Source organism: Mustela nigripes, chromosome 1 (genome assembly GCF_022355385.1).
Source record: "Mustela nigripes isolate SB6536 chromosome 1, MUSNIG.SB6536, whole genome shotgun sequence".
Taxonomy (NCBI): domain Eukaryota; kingdom Metazoa; phylum Chordata; class Mammalia; order Carnivora; family Mustelidae; genus Mustela; species Mustela nigripes.
The window spans coordinates 150,206,984-150,232,550 of NC_081557.1; the positions used below are offsets into that span (position 1 = coordinate 150,206,984).

The 25,567-nt window shown below is 37.2% G+C and overlaps 1 protein-coding gene across 7 annotated transcripts in view; it reads left to right on the top strand.

Annotated features, from left to right (window-relative positions):
- ARHGAP24 (Rho GTPase activating protein 24) overlaps positions 1-25,567 on the top strand; it is a 757,722-nt gene that overhangs the window by 664,763 nt on the left and 67,392 nt on the right. For 6 of the 7 annotated variants that reach the window (XM_059375189.1, XM_059375179.1, XM_059375226.1 and 3 more), the window contains one exon: positions 13,589-13,711. In XM_059375189.1, the coding sequence (XP_059231172.1) occupies positions 13,589-13,711 (123 nt within the window). Of the gene's footprint in view, positions 1-13,588; positions 13,712-20,531; positions 21,519-25,567 lie in introns of those variants that run through there. The other variant, XM_059375200.1, reaches the window with a different exon arrangement.

Sequence of the window (25,567 nt, forward strand, 5' to 3'; positions counted from 1 at the left end):
AGCAATCCTGTTATTTCCCCTTTATAGTTGTTCTCTGTTGGCATTTAATATTGGTACCATGATTTCCCTGCCTTTGCTCACTTCTTACTTTGTAATATGTTGTAAACTGTCCAAAGATCTTCCCTTGAATTTCAGTATATTTCATGTCCAGCTTGTGTCCATCTTAAAGAGCAGTAAGTAATGACTTTTAATGAATGGAGTCATATAATTCTTCAATTCTCTATTTATTTATTCATGGAAAATCTCTTAACCACTATTACAGTTTAGTCTTGCTTTCTTCACATTTTCTGAGTAGGGTCAGGTTTTTCTATTACCTGAATTATTGAGTTTGCTGACTTTGAGGTGTTTATGGACTCTGGTGAAAAGAAAGCCAGTGACCTTGATTTAGTCTTGCTTTCATCTACAAAATATTCTTCTTCAGTAAATAACTGACTTTATGTTTTTTTTTTTCCTTTTTCTATCTTGGTGTATATAATGTATATGTATGTGCCAGTCCATTTATTTTATGCCCTTGCCCCCGACACCCCACTCCCACCCCAACAGAAAAGATCAGGAAAGATAACATACAGCAATTACTTCTTTGATGGCTCTTTTACATTATGTTTGAAAAAATATTCCGTTATTTCTCATTAAGTGCTTTTTAGGAATCTTGCTATTCGTTTGTCAATGTAATATGTCCCTCAATTTGCCAGTTTGTATTCAGAGGTCAGCCAGATTTAGGTTGGCAATTATATATGAGTCTTATTACATGGCCTTAAACAGCAATTGGTGTACTGACTTCTAATACTACTGTACACACCTGTGGGCATTTAATGAAATGTTAATTGATGATAATATGCTGAATTGAATTGACTTGCAGATTCTGGCTGATTACTCTTCAATTTAATATTATGAGATGCATAGCATTAATCTGGTAGCAGGCAGGATCAAATTTTAATTTATTGCCTGTGTCTAGGAAACTGTAGAACTTTCGGAATTCCAAGTATATATTTGTAGTAGATAGGAAAGATACTATATAACAAAAAAGTGGGTACAACAGAAAACATCTGACAGCTTTTTCTAGGAGCTTTTCCTTGCTTTTGTTTTTCTTTCATTTAAAAAAGTTCTCATTTGGGTTCAGTTATCCAAAATTCATAAAAAAGCTAGATGACTTTTTTTTTTAGCATGTATATTCTTTCTTGGATAATTGTTAGAACCTTGAACTTCTTGTTAATGCCCAAAGTGATGTTATCCTTTTCTGCTTAGGACAGCCACCATTTTTTAAAGTTTTGGAAGTAGTTAAAGATTATTTGGAGAGGTGGGAAGGAATTCCTAAAATACTTTAAGTGTTTTCAGCTTTATCATGGTTTTCTTAAGATGCTTCTCATTTGTTTTAAGTAACTTTCAAACATAAGACTCCATATTTATGTTTCCAAGTGCTTGCAACTGGTTATTGGGAGTTATAATTCTAAGGGAGAATTTCAAATTTTTCATTCATTTTCTTACAAATATTATCCAAAATTATAAAATTTACTTTTTAAAAAATCCAAGAAAACCCTTCTGTAATAATTCTGATATAATTAGCCAGAGTGACTCTAATTTGCAGTAAAAAGAAATGAGTTAATGTTTTAGTAAGACAAATTTGGTATATATATATATTTTTTTTAACTTGGTCTATTTCTGAATATCAAAATTAATTTGTATCATTAAGGTTGTTGGTTTTTGTTTTAATTATCTAAGTGGAGATTTATTTGCTAGGCAAACACTTCTTCAATACTACTTATACTTAAAGTAATATTCCATTAATTAAGGAAACAGAACCCTTAAACTTGAGCTCCAATTTTCATCATCATCATTATTACTATTATTATTATCATCATTATCATTGTTATTATCACTATTCCTCAACTTATATCTAAGTTAGGGGTCTAAACTAATTGTCCCATTCCAATTACAAATAATTCCAAGACCTTACAGAAGAATAGGGGCAAGAAAATCATATGCTGTTCCATTTTGTGATTACAAAATAACCCTTAGTCATTTTTGAGTCATAATTAAGTTATAGTCATTTGTAGTCAATATAGTCAATTATTGTCATAATTGAGTTAAAGCTCAATTAACTTAAGAATTTGACAAATCAGATTTCCCTAAATATTTAAACATGTTTATGCACTAATTGAAATCCCAGAGCTATTTTATTTATTTATTTATTTACTTATTTATTTATTTACTATTTGATTTGAGTGAAGTTGACACCCAGTGTCACATTGGTTTCAGATGGACAACGTAGTGATTCCCATCTCTCTGTGTCATGCCGTGCTCACCACAAGTGTAGTATCGTCCGTCACCAAACAGTGCTATTATGATTACACTGACTATATTCTTTAGGCTGTGCCTTTTAATCTCATGATTTATTCATTCCATAACGGGAAACCTGTACCTCCCACTCCCCTTTATCCATTTTGCCTATTCCACCACAACTTTTCCTCTGGCAAACACCAGTTTAGTTTCTGTATTTGTAAGTCTGATTCTGCTTTTCATTTGTTTGTTCATTTATTCATTTATTTTGTTTTTTTAGATTTCACATATGAGTGAAATCATGTGGTATTTGTCTTTCTTGATCTGACTTATTTTGTGTAGCATTACACCTTCTGGTTCTATCCGTATTGTCACATCTCTGAGCTGTTTTATTTATTTATTTAGTTGTTTATTTAAAGATTTTATTTGACAGACAGAGATCACAAGTAGATAGAGAGGCAGGCAGAGAGAGAGGAGGAAGCAGGCTCCCTGCTGAGCAGAGAGCCTAATGCGGGGCTCCATCCCAGGACCCTGGGATCATGACCTGAGCCAAAGGCTTTAACCCACTGAGCCACCCAGGTGCCCCTCTGAGCTGTTTTAAACCATAATAATGTATTTAATTCTCCTAAGTACTTCTGCCACCTTCCAAGGCAGACAGATCTGCCAAAATCTTCCCAAGCATGTAATGAGTACTTATCAGCCTTATGTCCAAATATTTAGATTTCATAAACATTTTTCTTTTAAAAATTCAAAAACTCCGTTGTATTACTTGGATTCTGTACGCATATAACCTATTTGGTTTTAAACCATCTCTTCACCAACCTATTTGGACTTAAAGCAATTCTACACCCTTCTTTAATTATAATTTTTCTTATATAACTCTATATAACCCTGATTGTATGGTTGTGATGTTGATATTGAGAATTGATGGACTAACCTATCAGAAGCAGTAAAAGTTTTGAGTTCCAGAAAATTTGGGAGGAAATTCAGTTTTTTAAAAAATGCATAAGAAACATATTGGACTGACTAAATTAGGAAATCTTGCCTAAGTCATGTTATAAGAAATAATTCAAATAATCTATAACCAGCCTCTGTGCAGTTATGTTAGTGCATTCATGTGTGTTTATTTTAAAAGAAATCATCCTAAATGTGTTCATATCACCAATATGAGAATTAAAAAGAGGAAGTTGGCTTAGCCTAACAGTGTTAATCATTCTAAATTAGTATACAAGGGTTTTGAATCAAGAAGCAGATAAGGAGTAGTAGTATTCTTTATAGGAATTTCTATGCCCATAGTTAATTTGGGAACATGTGACTTTCTAGCCCCTATTCCTTCTATAGGGTTTTGGAATGATTTGTAATTAGAATGGGACAATTAGGTGAGACCCCCCAACTCCAGAAATAGATTGTTAATAGGAATTAACAAAGTGAACACAGAGACTTTTCAACATTTATTGAGAAAACAGCTTACACTTGAGGAAATTATAGAGTTCATAATGTGTTTATATCAAGCAAGTTAGAAAAATATTCACAAGTGTCCTTGCTAGCGCAAGTGATAATAGTTATGAAACACCATTCTAAATGTTACATTCTTGGTACATTTTATAGATGTGTTCTTTGTGAAGCTAGCTAGAAGGCTGGATTCACATTCCAGACCCCTAAGGCAAGTTTTACATCCTGCCCTTCCAAACATACACACTAGAGCTGATGAAACCCAGCAAATCCAGACACAAACTGTGGGAGACAAAGTACTGGACAGTTAAGCTGTTCTGATTGTAAAGTTAATTTTAGTTGCTTAGGAGAACAAAATTCAAAATCAAACCAAAATCAGTGTTTTCTTAATTTTACACTATTACAGTGATTACTAGTTGTCATTCATTGAGTGGAATAATTTGATGTTATCTATCTTAGCATTTTATTTTAAAATGCCATTTCTTTTGTATATAACAAAACCCATTCTATAAAATTGCTGTGTAAAATTGAACAATTAGCATCTGTGGCAGGTAAAACTAATAGATAATGTATAAAGGAAAAGGTCCCAATTAAATTAAATCTCCTATTGAGCAAATACCAAGCACTGCATTCAAGTAAAGTTAGTAAAATTTAGCTTTAAAAGTGATTTATGAACTTAACCCCATTCCTTCCTATTTTGCCTATAGGCAGAGCTGTTTAGAAACACCTGCTCAATGCTAGTTCCTTTTCTTTCAATGATTCTCTTCTAAATGTTCCAAATACTTTTAAAGTAACAAACTTTGGGGAGAAATCAATTATTATATTACTATCAATACTTATTGAAGATTCTGAGGAGAGTGAGAAAAATTGAGTATTGCTTTAATGAAATATGGAGACATCTATAAACCTCCTCTCTCCTACTTCATCAATTCTTCCCTCTCCAGTGAATAATGCCCATAAACATACAAAATTCTGTAGTATTTCTCATCTTAAATCCTCTTGGCCCCACAACTCCCCTACCCACTCACTTCTACTCTCCATTTCATGGCACTTTTATACACTACAATGTCTATAGGGGTTGTTATACTGTTTCTGTTTTCTCTCTTCCATAATCTTATCAACACATTTTAAGGATGATTTTATTTGTGCTGTTCTGATCAATCCTCCAAGGACACCAATAATCACCATGTTGTCCAAACCAGTGACTTCCACATTCCTAAACTGGTGGTCTGTATTCACTCTGTTATCATTTTATTTAACCTCTCAACAACACTTGACTCACCTGATCAACTTTCTCCACTCAGACTCTCTTGTTTCTCTTTCAACCTTACTAGCTGTACTTCCTCAATCTACTTTGCTGATTCCTCTTCCTTTTCTCCATCTCTAAACATGGGAGTTCACTTGAACTTCATTTTCTCTATTCTATCCACAGTATTCCCTGGGAACATCATTCAGTCCTATGTTTTTACATATCGCCACACAGGGGACTTCCAAATCTGCATCTTTAGTCTGGATCTCACCTCTGGACTGCAGACTTTGTTTTGTTCATTGCTGTATCCTCATAACATAGAATAATGACTGGCACAATACAGGTGTTCAATAAATAGGCGTTGGATAAATTAATTAGTGCTCTGCTTTATTTCCCAGGGTTATCATAAAAACCAAAAGAATCAGGGATACAAGAGTAACTTGCAAACTGTAAATCAACCTGTAGTTAACAATCTTGCAGATTGCTTTTAATCAAAAACAATATAAGGGATGGGATATGAGAGAATTTTAAAAATGGATTTCAGCATTCTAATCTAGATCTTCAAAAGTGGTATATCGTCCCAAATTCGGTGTTCTATTTCACTCATCAAACTCTGGGCATCAGGGAAAGAGGAATAACAAATCTGTATTCAGATACAAAAAGAAATGGTCTAATGTTTGCTCTGATAAAACTATGGTATCCTTAATGTATGAGGCCCATAAATTTGCTAGACTCAGTAGTCCCAGCTCGAATGACATGTCCTTGCAAAACTAGTAGTGTTAATCATTTACAATGCAAATAAGTAATTCACAAAGTTATATGATCCATAGCTTTAGAGCTTAATGGCTGTCACTGTAAGAATAGGATATGTATACAAGCTAACAGGATGAGTGTGGCTGAAGTGCGTGAATTCTAAAATGTGTAGCCTCTGCCTAATAAAGCAAATTATCTTGAACAAGAACAGTGGTTGTCAAACTTTATGATACATCAGAATCATCTGGCAGGCATCTTAAAGCACAGATTGCTGGGGCCCACCACCACCGTTTCTGATTTGATTGATTTGAGCTTGTGCCCAAGAATTTGCATTTCTAACAAGTACCCAGTTCTTCCTGCCTTTCTAGACACATACACTCTGGTTTCATCTCACTTTGAGAAACACTGCAGGAGAGGGTGTATTTATGGGCTCATGGAAGGTATAAAGTTCAATATAGCTCCAAAAAATTTTCCCAAACTTTCCAGTATTCCTCGACATTCAAGTGATCATTTGTGCTATGTATTTAATAAAATAGTACTTTTAATTTTAGATTTATTCAAACCAGCAAACTCTCTGCCTTGCCTCTTGGAGTATTAATCACATTCCATTTGCTACAAGATGGTGATTATTGCATCGAGACTTGCTTTCTCTTTTGACTCTGGTCTGCATCATCATTGATGGAGTAACACTGATCTAAATATACTTAATCAGCTATTCTACCTGCCTGCTGTCTATAGCAATCAGATAAAATTTTGAATTCACTGATCTCCAAAGTAACCAAGCTAAATTAGAAGAGGACATAAACTCTAGATGTCTTGGCTCCGCAAAGGAAATATGCTATCTATTTCTTGGAAATGTCAATCAGAATATAATTAGATGCTGAAAAGAAAGTGCCCTGATTCTGAGCATCTGACATAAGAGTCAGAATGTATTGTTGGGCTTAAACCTGTTCCAGGTTCAGGGCAATCTAGAAAACAAATATCCAAAATATAATAAATGGTATCATTTTGAGGTAATGTACCTGACACAAATAGTAGTGTTTTGAAAGAATGAGTTCAAGAATGTGAAAAATTAATGGAAATATAACTATGCCCGTTTGAGGTTTTAAAATTTTCATCAATTATTTAAAAGTAAATGGATCACAGCTGTACTTTTAAAAACATGACCAATAAAAGGGTGCCTGGATGGCTCAGTTGGTTAAGCATCTGCCTTTGGATCAGGTCATGATCTCAGTCCTGGGATCCAGCCGCGTGTTGGGCTCCCTGTTCTGTGGGGAGTCTGCTTCTCTCCCTTTCCCTCTGCCACTGCTGCCCCAACTCATGCTCTCTCTTTCTCTCAAATGAATAAATAAAATCCTTTAAAAAAATGACCAGTATGAAAGTCAATATTTACTTGTAAAACAAATCAATAGTTACTTTCCTATAAAAGGATTTTACTTTATGGGCGTATTGAGAATATTTGTTAAAAAATAAGCTAGATTTCTATATTTCAAAGGATTCAAATTACACATAATTTACTGAAAGATTTAGGATCAAAATTTTTATACATGGCAATAAAAACAGCGTAGAATACCATGTCCCAAACACTATTCCAAATATTCTGTGGTATTTTTCATTCAGTTAATTCACAATAACACCCTGAAGCAGCTGCCTTTTGCCCTCTCAGTTAAAGAGTTAAAGATGAGGGATCTCACAGCTAATCAATGACTAATTTGAAGTTGATGAACCTGCTTCACTGTCCTTCACTGACCATTTTTTAGTAATTCTTTATAAGTACTGTTTGTTTTTGCAGTTTGATCCAGCTAGCACTTTTGGTCTCATACTCACATTTCTTAACATATTTTATGGTGATGTTTGAGGAAAGATGTTTGAGAAGTAACTTGTACAGTACAAAATGCTTATGTCAATGCTTCCTGTATCTGTAGCCAAATACGTGGACTTCCAGCAAATCATTTCTAAACTTCATGATTAGAAACCTACTGTTTATAATAAATACCGGTCAATCTATAATTGGATAAAAAGTGTGTGTTTATAGTTACTTTCATCTTAAACATAAGTTAGCTATGTAATGCAGGGGAATTCTTACAAAGGGATTATGACCTAGTAAGGGGCATAAAAAATATGTAAAACAGTATTATAAAGTACTCCTGAGGGGGACCTGGGTGGTTCAGTGGGTTAAAGCCTCTGCCTCAGGCTCAGGTCATGATCCCAAAGTCCTGAGATCGAGGCCCGCACAGGGCTTTCTGCTCAGCAGGGATTCTGCTTCCTTCTCTCTCTCTGCCTGCTTGCCTTTCTGCCTACTTGTGATCTCCATCTCTCAAATAAATAAATAAAATATTTAAAGTACTCCTGAAATTAAAAGGTAGAATTAATTTTATTATAAGGCACGATAACAGTTGGTAATGTGTTTGTTGTGTGGTATTGACTATACATTGCAAACAAAATGATAATTATTGCTATTGGTCCCCTAATTAAGTCTCATTTTCTGATTTAGGGTTTTTAAAATATTCAAAATCTCATTAGAGAGCCATGCAACTTTTCTGTTGACAGCATGCATTGAAATTTTGCCCTTCTGATACTTTTAAAATTAGCCTTTGAGAGAGAAATACTTGGAAAAAAGTGGGATTAGCAAAGCATACCAAAACTCTTAATATTCAGGTAACAATGTTTCTGCAATATACAAAAACATATGAAAAAATTACATATGATATCGATCATGAGACCAATTTGTTTTCTGGCTTTATTTTGTAAACTATGTGCTGTTTTATTATTTTTGTTGTTAAATATTAGGAGATGGTGGTATCCATAGAAGCCTGTAATTTGTAATTTGTGCTTCACATAACTTGCGTTGTTTTCCGAATATCAGGCTCCATAAAAGGGAGGATATGTTTTCCTGTCTCAGTAATTTTCCACTTATATCCTTCAGAGTTTACTTTATATCTTACAGTTTATCATTAGAGTTCATTCGACTACCAACAAAGACATAAACTAAGTTCTGAGGCAGGTAGTGCTTTAAAAAACAAACAAACAAACAAACAAAAAACCTTGCACTTGTATGAGTGAAAATTAGAAACCCCAGATAGAAATAAAGTATTTTTCTGCAAGCCATATAAAACAAATAGTACAAAAGGTCTAGTTTTGACCTGATTTGTAATTAGGAATGAGGAAACATTCTGCTTGTGAAATTATTAACAGTATCAGAGGTGTTCACTGAAATGTCCCCAGGGTCTGTACCCTGGACTGTACTCGGAAATGAACCCAAATGTCTAGGACTACAGTTTCTCTTGAGCAGCAACTTGTTTTAAAATTTAAATGCAAAGAAATAATGTGTTTAAAGGCTTATTTACTCAAAATGATACACATACAAATACTTTGCTTGGGAGAAATTGTTCGTAATTATGACAACTTACAAGTATTTTTCTCTAAGGAAAAAAATAACAAAAATTTACATTGGTAGCTGTTTTTGGAAATTTCCACACAATAAATTCAGAAAAATATATTTTTTAAGAAAGGTAATGCACATAATAGCAGCAGTCTCTTTTTTACTGAGAAAATCCTAGTGACATGATGTAGTCTGCACTCCCAGCAGCACTAACCTCCTGTCTCAGATCTTCCTTTGGAGATGTGCTCGGAGATCAGGATCTGGGGAAAGAGGGAGACGAAGTCATAGGTAAATTAATGAGAACTCAAAGTCAACAATCTTAAGCATCACTGAGTAACGTTAGTGACTTACCTTCCAGTTCATCTGGAATTTTTATGGATTTAGTGCTTTCATGACCATATCATTCCAATCATTTGCTCTATTCAATAATGCTTTTTTTCTCATACCAAATAATACAAGTTAGAACATCTGGAATAATACAGGAAACAACACATGGTTGAGCATCTGGAAAATACAGAAAGGAGGGCAAAGAAAATCCCAATCCTATCATTCAGAGATAACCATTGTTAAAATCATTGTGAATTTCAATCTAGTATCTTATTTATCTTTCTGCCTATATGAAAATTGAGATAACATCATATATAAAAATGTTTATGTTTCCTTTTGTATAACAAAGTCATATTAAGTATCCTTCGAAATCCCATTTTATGGCTGCATCATAAGGAATATTATCCATACTCTTATAAATAATGGGCATGAATATGTTGGCATACCTTTTCCAATATTTCTCTTAAAATTAAAAAAAAAAAATTCTGTGCAGAGGTCCCCAGCTTGCTAGTCAGTAGGGTATGCTTTTGATCTTGGGCTTGTAAATTCAAGCCCCACATAGAGATTTCTTAATTAATACAATTTTTTAAAAGTCTATGCAAAGTTATTGATCAAAAATATAATCTCTTAAATTATTATTTTATAAGTATTAAAGGAGTCAAATTTTTCATATGGTTAATTGATATTGCACCTCTTTTTAAAATTAACTGTGCATTTATTTTATTGTAGATTTCTTTAGCCTACTTTTTAATTTTAGATGAAGCTCTTTCTTAGTCTATTAAATTCATTAAGCTTTCTTAATCTCCCTCTTAATTTTGGCAAAAGTTAATTATGTCAGTTATTTATTATATTTCAAAGAATCTATGTTATTTCTGGGAAAGAAAAATTTATACCAAATGCAAATATACAGAAGATCCCAGTAAAATGCACATGTATTTTCAATTATATATATAAACAAGCAAAATTGAATAATGTGACCTACTCAGTTAACTAAAATCACAAATACTTAAAGTATTAACACTACCACCAAAGCATTGCTACCAACCCAGGTTGATATATAAAAGATATGTACAATTTTCTGAAACATTGTATCCTTTAAATATGTATGCAAATCCAAAGTAGTATTAAAAAATAGGGCACCTGGGTGGCTCAGTTGGTTAGGCGACTCACTGCCTTCAGGTCAGATTGTTATCCTGGAGTCCCAGGATCAAGTCCCACATCAGGCTCCCGGCTCAGCAGGGAGTCTTGTTTTCCCTCTGACCTGTCCCCTCTCATGCTCTCTCTCTCATTCTCTCTCTCAAATAAATAAAAGATCTTCTAAAAATTTTAAAAAATAAATAAAATAAAAATGAAAATAAAAATAAAAAGGAAGCTGCACAGGTATTTCTTTTCAAGCAGAATTGAACAATGGAGAATTGAACAACAATGAATTAAAAAATCACTGTTATATCATGTATTGTATTATATACACATATACATATGTATATATGCATATATGGATTGAAGATGAATGTGACACTCTTACTCTAGTGATAATTACATCTCAAGACTGCTTTTTAAAATTTCACCTTTTGAAAAAATTTTAGATCCATGAACAGTTAAATGGAACATTAGGCCCTGTAAAGGATAAGCAAAGACAGTGAAACTTGATTCACATGGTTGAAGGTCAATATTGAATTTATTTATCAGATCATAGATTTAATAAGTTGTTTTTGAGCCCCTTCAATTGCAAGGTGCAGTACCAGCTCTTAGACCCAAAGGGCTATGAATTAGAACAGACGGCATCTCTCTTTGGAAATCACATATTTTCAGTAGAGTGTCTAGTTCATGTTTATATAAATGTCTCCAATTGTTTTAATCACATTCGTAAAAATCAGTCTCTATTTCCACCGAGACTGGTAGGTAAAGTTTTTTTCATCTTTCCCCACCTCTTGTTAATACACTGAGGAATCAAGATTCATATCCATGGGTGAAATTCACAGATGGGATTTCATATCTGTGATTGGCAGTCTAAATGAGAGTCAGGGTCAGACATACAGCCCTACTGGCAGAGATAGAAAATCAAATGAAAAGTCAAGGGATAATGGCCAGTTGTGCTTATCATTCTCTTTCTTTCCTGCTTTCAGGCAGAAACACACTCCAGTGGCTGTCACTCACTCATTACCAGGCTGTCTCTGCCTGGGCTGGGAGTGACACCGCAGGATATTGCTGTCTGAATTGCTAAGCATCCCTTAGGCAAAGACAATAATTAAAATATTCTGATTTCAAAATGGTAATTGTTTTGGCCTAGCCCTGTGGTATAAGTGGATAAGAATACAGAATAAATTGTTAGCACTGGGCCATGCCAAATGAAGCATGTCTTCCTTTTGTCATTTAGTTCTTTCTGCCACTTCTATGTTATATGTCCTTACATGCATATTAATATGTGGCATATTTACACACAGGTACAGCATATAATTTTAATGTGCATTGTTATGTATCAGAGAAAGATAGCTTTTTAGTAAAAATCCATATGTATATATGTATATATATGGATATATGGATATATAAGTGTACAATACCTGGTGTTCACTTTTTGAACACTTAAATGTTCATAGATATTTTAAGCACCTCAGAATTCAGTTTTTTTGAACTATTAGTTTATTTGAACTATCCTGAATTATCAGAATTCAGTTAAATGTTCCATTTCCTTAATTACTCCTTCTGTGGACAGCACTTTAATCATTTTTGAAGAGACTAAAGCAGCATAGTTGCTGATACATGTCTTCAGAAATTCTTTTTTAGAGGTGGCTGGGTGGCTCAGTCGGTTACTGTATGACTCTTGATTGGCTCAGGTCACCATCTCAGGGTCATGAGATTGAGCCCGGAGTCAGGCTCCACACTCAGCATGGAGTCTGCGTGTTCCTCCCCTTCTGCTCCTTCCCCCACCACCTCTCCCTTTCTCTTTCTCTCTCTCTCTCTCTGCTAAATAAATAAATAAAATCCTAAAAAAAGAAATACTCCCTTAACCATAAATAGGAAGCAAGGAAAACCACGACTCAAGACCTTTTTCAAGGTCATATATGCTGATGCCCATTTTATAAATGAGAAATTTAAGTTACTAGGGAAATGTAAGTATGCTATGAAACATTTCTAAGAAATTAAATCACATACATCTGAGGTCTAGCACTTCAAAATTGATATTAGAGATTATAAAGGTTTCAAAGTATATGGATTGTTCTTGGGAGGGGTGGCAAAGTAAGAGAAACCAGCAAGATTTTGCATGGAGGCACCCCTGGAGTTTCCTAAAGCTTATGCTTTGGGTGTGAGGGTCATCTAAGGGTTGATTTGGCCTTTGTGGCTGGCCAGGCCTCTTCTCTTTGTTTGCCCCCTTGAAGATGTGTTCTTGGAGAAGAGGCTTTCCTTCCATGGCAGAACAATAGAAGAGGACCTCTGGGTCAAAAGTTGTTTTTTTTTAAAATAAGATTTTATTTATTTGTTTATTTGACAGACAGAGATCACAAGTAGGCAGAGAGGCAGGCCGAGAGAGAGAGAGAGAGAGAGAGAGAGAGAGAGATTGAGAGAGAGAGAAAGAAGCAGGTTCCCTGCTGAGCAGAGAGCCCAGTGGGGGGCTTGGTCCCAGGACCCTGAGATCCTGACCTGAGCTGAAGGCAGAGGGTGAACTCACTGCCACCCAGGTGCCCCTGGGTCAAAAATTTTACATGCAGTTCTTTTTCCTTTCCTAGAACTCCCCTGCTCACCCATGATGTCCTGGTGGCCTCACTGTGTATGTATTAAGCAGTACTCAGACTGTTCAGCACTTGCTTCCAGTAAATATCTGGACCCTATGGATTATTTCTCCATCTTTCATTGTGCTTTTATATTTGTCCTTATTCGGTAGTGCAGTGTGATAGATTGGATTATAAGTCAATGCAGACCTATGGGTTGTTGCTAGGACAAAAAGGCAGGCTTTGTTTGGGGAATGGCATTTGTTCTCCAGTTTTCCCCTGGAAACATAAGAGCCTTTCCTTTTTAAGCAGATTTTTTTCACTCTGAAACCATGGTAAATATTTCCAATTGATTGGGTAGGCACAGTGTACATTTCAAGGGCTCTGCTGCTGATGGGGAATCTTCAGCTGAGCACACACTCATGTGTTACTATCTTACAGGAGGCGATCGAGATCGGATGACAGCAAACCATGAGAGCTACCTCCTTATGGCGAGCACCCAGAATGATATGGAAGACTGGGTTAAGTCCATCCGCCGAGTTATATGGGGACCTTTTGGGGGAGGTGAGTATGTATAGAATTGTGGAAGAACAGAAAGGGGGACCAAACCTGTTTATCATTGCCTTCCCTGTTGATGGTCCTATGAGCTCCTATTTTCAAATGGATAACTATTAAAATAAATAGTAAACTATTCCATGTTATTGGACTTATATCTAAGTAACTCTCAGAAATTTAATTTAAATCAAATATCATCGATAACCAACTTTCTTCTCTGAATATCTTGAATTATAAGAAGGGATGATAATTTGTTTGTTTTAGATTTTTCCATTTCACTAACAATAAATAGTTATAGGAATTGTACTATAAATGTAGATTAGTTAAGATTATGCAGATATGGGGCAAAAAAATTTTTGACTAGTATCTTTAGAAGAGAACTTAGTCCTGAGATGATCAGTGATATTGAAGAAGAACGGCAAAGCTCTAGATGAGAATCTGAGAATTATTAGAGTAAAAAAAAGTGCTTTGCCATCAGGCAAGTATTTGTGGATTTGATAAATTTTAAAAATCTTACTGAATACAGTTTTGAGAATGCACCATGCAAAGAATAAACTAAATGGTACTATAAATAGAAATGAAAGGAGGAAGAAAGGGTAAAAGACATGATCGTTGTCTATTAAGGATTATAAAATAAATAGATATGACATAAACAGACAAATTACATAAATCAAAAATTCAGTAAATGGAGCCAAAAATGGTAAGAACTCAAAAAAATTTGTCTGTAACCAACATGCAGTTCCCAAAATGTAAAACCTAATAATTTTTTGTTCATGTCATTAAAATAAATTATATTAAATCAAATTCATATTTAGTAAACTATTTATAATTCTAGTATTTATTTTTATATTTTTTTGTGTATTTTCAGCACCCTCAATTTAGAAGTGAATTTTATTTTCCCCTTAACATCTTAGATACGTAGGCTGACTCACCACTTCATATTTTAGCATAACTTCAAAGATATACTATAAAAAGTTGGAAAGTTGGGTTCTACCAGGTGAATGATACAGGTCTGCAAATCGTTTTCTAACAGTGCCTTCTGTTGGGGAAGGAGGTGTTTCCTCACCAGGATGACAGTTCATCCCAGTTTGCCTGGTAAAGGTCTGGTTTACAACTGTTGTCCCAGGATAATCATTGATAGTGCTGCTTTTCACTTTCATGGTGCCATCCTTTCGTGACAACCTCTATGGTCACCCTATTCATATGCTAAAATGGGTAGTAAGTGACTATGTAAAACATTTTAAAAGGCCTGTGGCCTTAAAAAGCCCCTCCCCGCCAACATTAGCAAAGGATTGCTCACAGTTGTTCTGGAGACAGATTCCTGTGTTGGAGGTTTGCTGATAGGCTCCAGAACCAGGGTCTGTGGGATGCCTGACGACGACGTGTCTTTTCAAAGTTCCCGTCATTTCTAAAGACTCTCTTTCCCCGCTATTATCAAATTTCTAGGGTTTCTGAGTTAGAAGGATCTTTAATATCTGCCAGAGGAGGGATTTCTGTTTGGGATTATTTCCATGAGGTGTGCCATTTTCTCCCTTTCCTCCTCTTCCATCTGTCCTTTTCTTAAGAAAAATGAACGTGATCCAATTAGCTATATTACATCAGTCACCACAGAGGTCCTACCAGCTCAGCTCGTTATCCCAGTGGATAACGTCTATAGATAAGATATATATCTTATCTATAAGATAAGAACTATAGATAAATCTTCAAATTTACGAAGATGGCAAGGAGCTCTGGTACTTGATAGGTTCTATGTACAGTCGTCCCCCTTCACCCGTGGTTTCTCTTTCCAAAGTTTTCAGTCACTCATCATCAACCACAGTCCAGAAGCAGATGATGCTCCTTCTGATCTATCCTCAGAAGGTCCATAGTAACCTCATGCTATGCCACAATGCCTCTGTCATTCACCTCACTTCATCTTATCACGTAGGCATTTCATGTTCTCACATCATCATTAGAAGAAGGGTGAGTACACTACAAGATATGTTAAGAGGGAGTGACCACATTCACATAACTTCTACTGCAATGCATTATTATAATTATTCTATTTTATTATTAGTCAGTATTGTTAATTTCTCACTGTGCTCAATTTATAGATCAAACTTTATCATCTGTATCAACTTTATATATCTAGTAAAAAAGCGTAGGATATATAAGTTCAGTACTATCACCAGTTTCAGACATCTATTGGGGGTCTTGTGGATATTTTCTGTGGATAATGGGGGACTACTGTACTTTATCCTATGAGATGAGCTTCAAGGAATTTGTAAATGCTTGACTCAAATTTACTTCTAAAGAGATATATTTTAGCATAGAACACTTACCATAGAAACAATGCTCCAATAAAAACTTTTCTGCCCTTTTTGTTTAATAGATGAGTGTTATGAGAATGCAAGGCAAGCTTTTAAAGTACTCATTCAATTTATAATAATACTTTGTGAGTCAACTGAACATTAGAATTTTTTAAGTAAATAAGAGTAGAGAACCAAACTGAATGTTGACATTCGTAGAGGATTGCAACTGTCACCCATAATCTAGGGTTTCAAATGTTTGTATTAATACACCCCCTCTCTGCTCAGTGATTACATTTTAAAGAAATATTATAGATTTGAGTTTCAAAGAAATGTATATAACTAAAAACCCTTTTATTTCTCTTATATATTAGGAGTGTACTTAATATTTCATTAAAAATATGTTTTCTGCTGATAAAGCATATTTTAAAATGACTGTTTTAGTTCAATCCCACGTTTTGTGTATTAGGTCATCAAGACCCAAAGAGAGTGACTAACTTGCCAAGTGTCAGTTACACTGTGAGTAACAGAACTAGGAAGAAAACCCATTGCTTCCAGTTTGTGAACTCCTCTTGCTTTCTTTCACAATAGTGTGATCTATCACCTCTACTATGGGAATGAAAAACCCACAATTACAAGCCCATGCCTTACTAGTAGTATATCCTCCAGTATATGCACACAAAATTTTAAAAATTATGCTAATTAAAATAAATATGGCTTTTCAAGTCCTTCAAAAATACTGGAATTGCTACTATCAAGAAAGTGAAAACACAACCACCAGATTGGGAAGAGGTATTTCCAGATCATATATCTAATCATGAACTTGTATCCAGAACTTATAGGGAACTCTTACAACTCAATAATAAAGAGAAATTGAAAATTTGACTCATTTTTGACTCATTTAAAAAATGAGCAAAGAATCTGAATAAACATTTCTCTAAAACATGCAAATGGCTAAAAAGCACTTGGAAAAAATGCTCAGTCAGTGCTATTAGTAGTCTGGGAAATGCAAATCAAAGTCACAGTGAAATACCACTTTATGCCAACTAGGGTGGCTTGAGTCAGAAAGTTCAAAAATAACAAGTATTGATGAGAATGTGGAAAAATCAAAGTGCTTCTCATTGCTAATGGGAATGCAAAATGGTGCAGCTGCTTTGGAAAAGAGTCTGGCAGTTCCTCAATCAAACACAGAGTTATTATAGACCAGCATTTGCACTCGTAGGTAGGTATACACCCAAGAGAAATGAAAATGCATGTTCACACAGAAACTTGTACATGAATATTTATAGCAGCATACTAATATGCTAATAGCCCAAAGTGGAAATACCCAAATGTCCATCAAGGGACAAATGAGTCCATAGAATGTGGTATATCCACACCAGGGATTATTATGCAGCCATTAAAAAAAAAAAAAAAAAAAAGGAATGTGGTATGGATACACACTACGATGTGAATAAACCTTGAAAACATGCTAAGTGGAAGAAGCCAGTCACAAAAGGCTACATAGCATATGATTCTCTTCATATGAAAGTACAGACCAGGGAAATTTATAGAAACAGGAAGTAGAGTAGTGGCCACTTAGTGTTGGGATGGGAATGTTGGAGGGGGTGGGTGATAGCCTAAAATATAGGATTTCTCTTTGAGATGATGAAAACATTCTAAAATTGAGATGATGATGGTTGTCTATATCTGTGAATATGCTAAAAATAAACTTGTACACTTGAAATGGGTGAATCCTATGATATGTGAATTATATCTCAAAAAAGCTGTTAAAAAATTCCTCAATTGCCATAATTGCCTCTCATAAGAAAATACATTTTCTCCTCCCTATCTTAGTTATGGAACCCAAGACTCTGTTAATCCTAAATAAAGACCTCTTAGATTCCATTCTCCCTCCCAATGCTTAAATATTGTGATGGTCATAGATTAAATGGTATCTGCAGCATTTGGAAGGTGACATATCACTCCGATATATAATTTCTGTATGCCTCCTTTGGATGCATTTTAAATGTGTTTATTACAGAAAGGGCGTTTCATTACCTACCTGTACTGCCCTTTCACAGTCAGTGTTTTCAAAAAGTTGAAAGTTTTTCATAAGACACCTAACCTCATTCTTGTTTAGGTTGCATATGTAAAATAAATATGTAAAATACTCCCCCTTTGTCATTACAATAATATGACATTTGATGAAAAATAGGAGCTTGCCAAGGTTTTCAGTCTCTCAAAAATGAAAAACTGTTATGTGAAAGTCTGGAATGTAGGGCTCTGGAATTATAGGCCTTTTCTTTTTAGTCAATAAAGCAAACTTAACAACAGATAATCAGATAAGGAAATGGAACCAATGGAAATGGAAGTAGACATTCACTTAACAACCTAGCCTGATAACAATATCCAGTATTGAATCTAAAAATTTCAGCTTCGTGTTATCTGCTTAAAACCACTGTAAACAGTTGCTTTACCATCAATAATGCTGAGAGAGGCACATGGTTTCTGCTTAAAAGTCAAATCCAAAATTTAGGATGTCAAAGCATTTATTTAATTTTGGAAAAGCTTAGGGATTTTGTTTTGTTAGTTTAGGGGTGTTTTTACAATTTCTTAAAAAAAGATTTTATCTATCTATGTATTTATTTATTTATTTGATTGATTGATTTATTGAGAGAGAGCACAAGCATAGAAAGAGAATAGGGAGACGAAAAGAGAGAATCTCCCCTAGGATTCCCCTCTGACTATGGAGTCCTATGTGAGTCTCAGTCCCAGGACCCTGAGATCATATCCTGAGCTGAAATCAAGAGTTGGACACTTAACCAACTGAGCCACCCAGGTACCCCTACCTGTTTTTTTTTGTTTTGTCTTTTGAGGGGGGTTGGGGTGTTTTTTGTTTGTTTGTTTGGTTGGTTGGTTTTTGCAATTCTTTTTTATTGTTTTTGAGGCAATGTGTATGGAAGTGCCAAGCCCATTGTCTGGAAAGAGTGTGAATCCACTGAGAATTAATTAGATCTGAGTGTTTTGCCTAACTCTGACTACTAACAAAATCAGGTTCTCCCTGTCTTTATGTTTCCTTATAAAAGAGTTGAGTCAGAGACAACAATGCAGTAAAAATACTGAATGTGAATTATCCTCATGATGAATAATGGGCATGTGGTCAAGCAGGGGTTAATTAAGTGGTAATGCGGTCTTGCCTCTGACACAGACCACTATGTGACATATACCCAATGGTATTAGCCCCCAGATAAGGGGTATTAGCCCCCCGTTTGCTTGTTTGTGAAATAAGAAAATCAGACAAAACCTTATTAACTGAGATTCATTCTACCTCCAAAGTCCTGGGATGACATGCGTTCCCTCCATGCCAATGCTCAGGTCAGTGAGGTTTTCAGTTGGCTCAGGGGTCTCCCGGTCCAGCCTTGCCACTGTGTTGTTTGTCCTGAGTTATGCTTTGTGGTTCCTTATTTTTCTAGTAGCATGCTGTGAAGCTGAAGGCAAAAATAAGTTTAGGGGCACCTGGGTGGCTCAGTGGGTTAAGCCTCTGCCTTCTGCTTGGGTGATGATCTTAGGGTCCTGGGATCAAGCCCCACAGTAGGGAGCCTGCTTCCCCCCCTCTATCTCTGCCTGCCTCTCTGCCTACTTGTGCTCTCTCCCTCTGTCCAATAAATAAATAAAATCTTTAAAAACAAACAAACAAAAAACAAGTTTGAACTATACGGCAGAAGTCACTACTAATATTTCTTCCATGACAGACAATGACCTATGTGGGCATGCTGGGCAGAGAAATGATGTTTCTAAAGGGAGTGCCTTTGTAGCAGTCCTCCCAGTTTGTAACGCGCCTGCCGTCAAATGGCTTGGAAGGAACGTAGAGACCTTGGGGGTCAGTTGGGGTTAAAGCACTAGCTGTCTGAATCTGCTTATGGAACAGCCGGGTAGATGAATGATTAACTCAGTGAGTCAATTGTTTAGTGAGTGGGATCGAGATTGCTGGTGGACATGGGGGCTGGGGTGGAGAGGGTGCCTGCAAAAGGAGAGGAGAAAGTTGGAAACCAGACTGGTTTTCAGACCATAACTGGAGAAATACATGTATGTATAAATATGCATAAACGCACACCCATGAGTTGAGTTTGTTTTTATGGTGGTTGTACCTGCATGTTCGTTGTTACCAGATGGAGAATATATATTTTTTTTCTGGAGAATATTTTTCTATTTCACAGACACACATGTATGTACAAGTCTGCATACATGTGTTTTAGCAATATGCACATTGAAATCAGCACTCACGAATAGATGGAATCGCAAAACCCCTTAAAAAGTCTTGTATAGGAAGAGAATAAATGCAGGAAGGAGGGGGGTAAAAGCTTACCCCCTTGTTGTTGGTTTGGTGCCCTTTGCTTTCTGGAGCAGCTAAGGCAGGGAGCTCTAAAGGAGCTGCACAGACAAGGGCAGGAAAGTCAACACAAAGTCAGAGGAAGAAGAGAGGGGTTCACACGCCGTGTGGCATTCTCCCTCCTCCCCTCCTACTGTTGTGATTGCACCTGCTGCATGTGACCGGCGGGCACTGAAGGCAGCCGCAGCCACAGCCACGGCGCGCGGTGACGAGGCAGCTGCGGCTGTGCCAGCTCCGGCCCAGCCCTCATTGAGAAAAGGGGAGCCAGAGCCGGAGGAGGGGGGAGGAGAAGCTCCCCGCAGAGCTGCCTTCTCCAGGGATCCGGATCTGAGGAGGCTCCTTGGAATGGGCACTCGGCTGTTCTGACGTGGAGATTCCCTCGGGAGCCCGGGAGTTTGAAGACAGAAGGGAAAAGGGAGAAGCCCGCAGAGAGCATCAAAGGCAGAGGGGTGCTATAAAAGGAACCGGGGAGTCCTTTGAAAAGAACCTATCATGCACTGAAACGCTTTCTGGAGAAGGTGCCATTATTTGCCTTCCCTTTTGCTCAGATGAAAGGAGCCCCAAGGACGGTCCTGAAGTATTCCTCAGGGGCCTTCTTGCCATTGTTCCTTTTTCCCCTTGCATAGGACTGTTCGCTGACCTTTCCAGAGGAATCTCAGGACCCCCAGTTCCAGCTGAGAAGACAGTTCTTAATACAAAAACAACTCCTGCTGTTTGAATGGGGGGTGCAGCTTGCTTGCTGCGGCTCTTTTTGCTGAGACATTTTGGAGTGGCTGCAGAAACTTAAAAACCAAACCAAACACCCAAACCTTCAACCTCTTTGGATTAGGCAAGAGAAAAGGAAATTTTTTTGACCAAACAAGAAGTAAAGGGGAGGTGGTAACTTATCCCTGATCCAGGACCTGGATGATAAAAGCCTTCAAGTTATAGGAATCAACACTTCCACCCTAACAAATAAACATGAGAAGGAGTGGCTGTGGGGTATCGCGCAGAGGCAGGTTTTAAAAGAAGCCCGAGACTGGTTCCAAACTTCGGGCCTGTATGATGCCTGAAGACCGAACTATTGGGGGACGCCCCTCAGGTGCCTTAGCATCAACTCCTTTCATTCCTAAAACTACATACAGAAGAATCAAACGGTGTTTTAGTTTTCGGAAAGGTAGGTAGATGATCTGTTAATGTCCATTTAAAAAATATACATATATTCGCGAATGCTTTAAGGTCCGTTGATGTTCAGATAAAATGGGAGTTTGAAAACCAAGAGATTAGAACTGTACGAGAGTGATTGATGTCTCTGCTTGCCTGTATTTATTTTTCAAGGTTCATATTGATACGTTTATGACTGAATGGGCTGGGTAGGTGGGGCTTACAGAAGGGTACTCCTACGGGGATCTCCTTGACTGATGGAAAGCCAAGTGAGCTGGCCTGACCCTTCTGAGAGGTGGGGCCAAGGCGACCTTGGGCTGCTGCCAGACCCAAATCAAGCGGCCATGTTGTCACTTCTTGAAATCAGTCCCTCTCAAAACCTTGTTCTCTGATCCCATCACATGGGTTTTGTTCTGGTGCCAATAGTTGCCTTCCCTCCCCTGCTGAGAAAATTTGAATAATTAGGTTATCTCTAGTGACCTTTTTCAGGAGCCCTTGGGACCACATTCACTAACACTGATTAGAAATAGGAGTCACCTTGACTTTCCAAATATATCAAAAGATGGCATTGGCAGAGGCCAAAGACAAAACTTTGAGGAGCTAGGAGTAGGAAAATCTCACAATTTATAAGCAATAAAAGAAGCTGTGCATTTGAGAATTGATTTCTGTCAGGGGAGTAAAGGTTACAGCATCGGTAAAATAAAATGCTTTTAGAAAACATTACCAAAATATTTTTAAATGTCTTTTTGCTTTAAAATGGGGATAATTAAATGGCATTGATGATTTAATTTGGAACTAGGTAGTTATAATTTAAATGTCATGCATAGTAAGTTAATTAATCAGGAGCAGATATGACTAGCATCTAAGGCTCTTTCTCCCTTTTTTCTTTGCTCTGCCACCTATTAATTAACCCTTTCTAGTTACCAACAAAAAAGAAAAGAAAATAAAGAAAAAAAACCCTACAGGGTCGCCTGGGTGGCTCAGTGGGTTAAGCTGCTGCCTTCGGCTCAGGTCATGATCTCAGGGTCCTGGGATCGAGTCCCACATCTGGCTCTCTCCTCAGCAGGGAGCCTGCTTCCCTTCCTCTCTCTCTGCCTGCCTTTCTGCCTACTTGTGATCTCTGTCTGTCAAATAAATAAATAAATAATCTTAAAAAAAAAAAAGAAAAAAAACACATATATAAAAGCAACATATATAGGAACTTCTTAAAACTAAACCTTGTTCCTTCTGAGTCTTTACCTTTGAGCAGTTATGATCTGCCTATGATAGTTATCCTATACTATTAGCAAGGAATTCAGTGTTAATTTCTATTCCTCTCTCATCCATAAAGGTAATTAAGTGAGAGATACATGCCTCAGCTTTTATAGATTTCTAGAGATTTTGTGCTTACTGTTAAGATTGCATCATTGACAGAGAAATTAGTAACAATAGAAATTGGAAGAAAAAAAAAAAGAAAGAAAAAAAAAAAAAGAAGCGAGGGAGTCCTTGCTTAGAGGACTTGTTTTTTTCCGGCCCTTCCAGCCTTCACCAACTAAAGTGAGTTTATCCAAACGTGCAGAGAATGTCTACTTTTCCGGGCTGTTGCTGCTCATTTGTAACATGAGATGTTCTGGGGACATTTAATGTATCTTGGAAGCACAGAGCAAGGTGTTTTTGACCTTTTCCACCCTCTCTCCGTCAGTGGAGCAGAGCATAGCCACAAGAATCCTGCCTACCACTGCTATGCATTGTGCCCTCTTCCCTTTCTCCTTAAATACCGAAGAGGGAAGGCAGTGCCCTCGGAGAGAATCCCGGGGGCAAATGGCTCCCACAGGACTGGGGAACAGCTTCCACCTATCATCTCCTGCGGGTTATTTTTAAACTATTGTCCTGTCCTATGCAGTTTTAGCAATCTGAGGAATGTTCAGCATGCGGGTCAAGGATTAACAGATTTCTAATTTACAAAACTGTATTCTGGTTTCTGTCAGAACCATAAGGGAGAGGAGAAGCAGGAAGCTTGGAGCTGTTTTAAGTCTCCTTCCCCTTTCGCCAGAGTGGGCGGCACAGCAGGCTCAGCCTCTCATTCCCGGACAGCTGGGACCACAGTTGTGCAGCGAGGCGCTGGGAGAGAAGCGGCTTCCCTATGCGAAGGGCTCATCACTCCAGCGCTAAAGGGCCTGACTCACTGGGCTGTTTACATCTTTATTTAAGGTCCTGCACTGAAAAGAATGGACTTTTCTTTCAATCCCGGCTCCCCAAACCATGCTATCTTAAGAAGAGAGTGTTCTTTTGTGCTTTGTTTAATGTCCTGGGTACTCAAGTAGTTCAAGAAGTGCACCCGTTTCTGCGTTAGTTCCTGCGTTAGTTCCTGCATTTCTCAATCAAGCCTGTTGGAGAGCATCAGCTTAAGTCATTGCAATGAAAGCAAAAGGGAGAGCGCATGATTCACAGAAAAGCACCGTGAGAAAGAGCGTTGATGCATCCTCTTTTCCTGACCCACATTTAAAACATTTTTTTTACTGTTCCCGAGGGTAGACCCACGGAAGAGGAGACTTGCAGCTTTAGAAATGGCCTCAGAATGAAGTGTGGAGTTGAGTTAAAGTCTCCTGAGGCCTGGTGGTCGTGGAACCTGCAGGCTGGGCAGGCCCTAACTGACTTCTCAGGGTTGTTTTTCCTTCCAGATCCTTTGGTCCTTTACTGTCTTTTTCATCTCCCCATTTCTTCGTTTGGATACTCAAAGAGATCACTGAAAATGGTTTCCCGGTGATTTGAAAAATCTAGGAACTGAGAAACCTTTCTTAGGCAGGAAGCTGGGGATGGCAGGGCTTAGACTTGTGTTCTGGAGAGAGAATGAGTCCAGTCAGTTTATTTTGACCCTCTTGATTTTGAAACTATATATGTAATTCTTTTTACCTCTGTAAGACTAATATCTAATATGGGAAGCATAACCAAACTTTTGATTACCTTCAGGCTCATACTACCTTGGTTCCTGAATGTTAGTGTTTATTTCTAGTCACAGTAGGCTCGCTCACTGATTTAAGGTTGTTATGCTCACAGGACACACTGAGGTAAAATTTTCAGCTGTAACTGTATATTGTTTTGTTAGGTTTTTTTGTTTGTTTTCCTGAGGTGCTTTCCTCTTAGAGATAAGCCATCATTAATTCTCTAGAGCTTTTCTCTACATTCTAACCAGATAGTAGCCACGCACTTTTGCTTCTTCCTTTATAGACTCTATTTCAATTTCTTTCACCTTAGTTCTCTATGCCTTTATTGCTTCATGCACACAACTTACTTTTTTTTGGAGGATTTTATTTATTTGTCACAGAGAGAGAGGGAGGACAAGCAGAGGGAGCAGGAGAGAGAGAAGCAGGCTTCCTGCTGAGCAGGGAGCCTGAATGCGGGGCTCTATCCCAGAACCCTGGGATCATGACCTGAGCCAAAGGCAGACGTTTAACCGACTGAGCCACCAGGGACCCTGCACACCACTTATTTTAACCTAGGAAGAAGCTCTTCAAGACAGCATCCATCCTCACTTGTTTCCACCCTAATGTTCTTCATAAATTCCCATGACACACAAGCCATTTGTAAAGCACCGACCAATTGGTGTTCCTGAAAGAGTTTTCTCAAGCATCCCACAGCTTGAATATATTTATGAGTCCCTACTGCTCCCGAGAGGAAGTCCCAACAGTTTCATGTAATTAGCAAGTCTTTCTAACCAAGTCCATCTATTCGCTGGAGAATAAACTCCCAGGTCTCCAGACTGTCCCACTCTTTCTTCCCTAAACACATGGGAACACACTCCTATGCCACCTGTTTGCTTTTTTTCCCTACGCTATGACACCCTTTCTGCTCTGTTCATACTTTATGCTTCCTTCTAGGCATTGGTGACTCTCATTTTTCAGCAAGCCTTCTCTTCACCCAAGCCTTCTGTGTAGTTCTTATATTTCTTTTATGTTCCTACCCAGCCATCTTATCTTCATAGCCATTTTAAAGTGCTTTATATACATTTGTAGTAAAAGATGAAGAGATAGATAGATAGATAGATAGATATTGACTTCTTCCCAGAGTGAAGTATGGCAATAG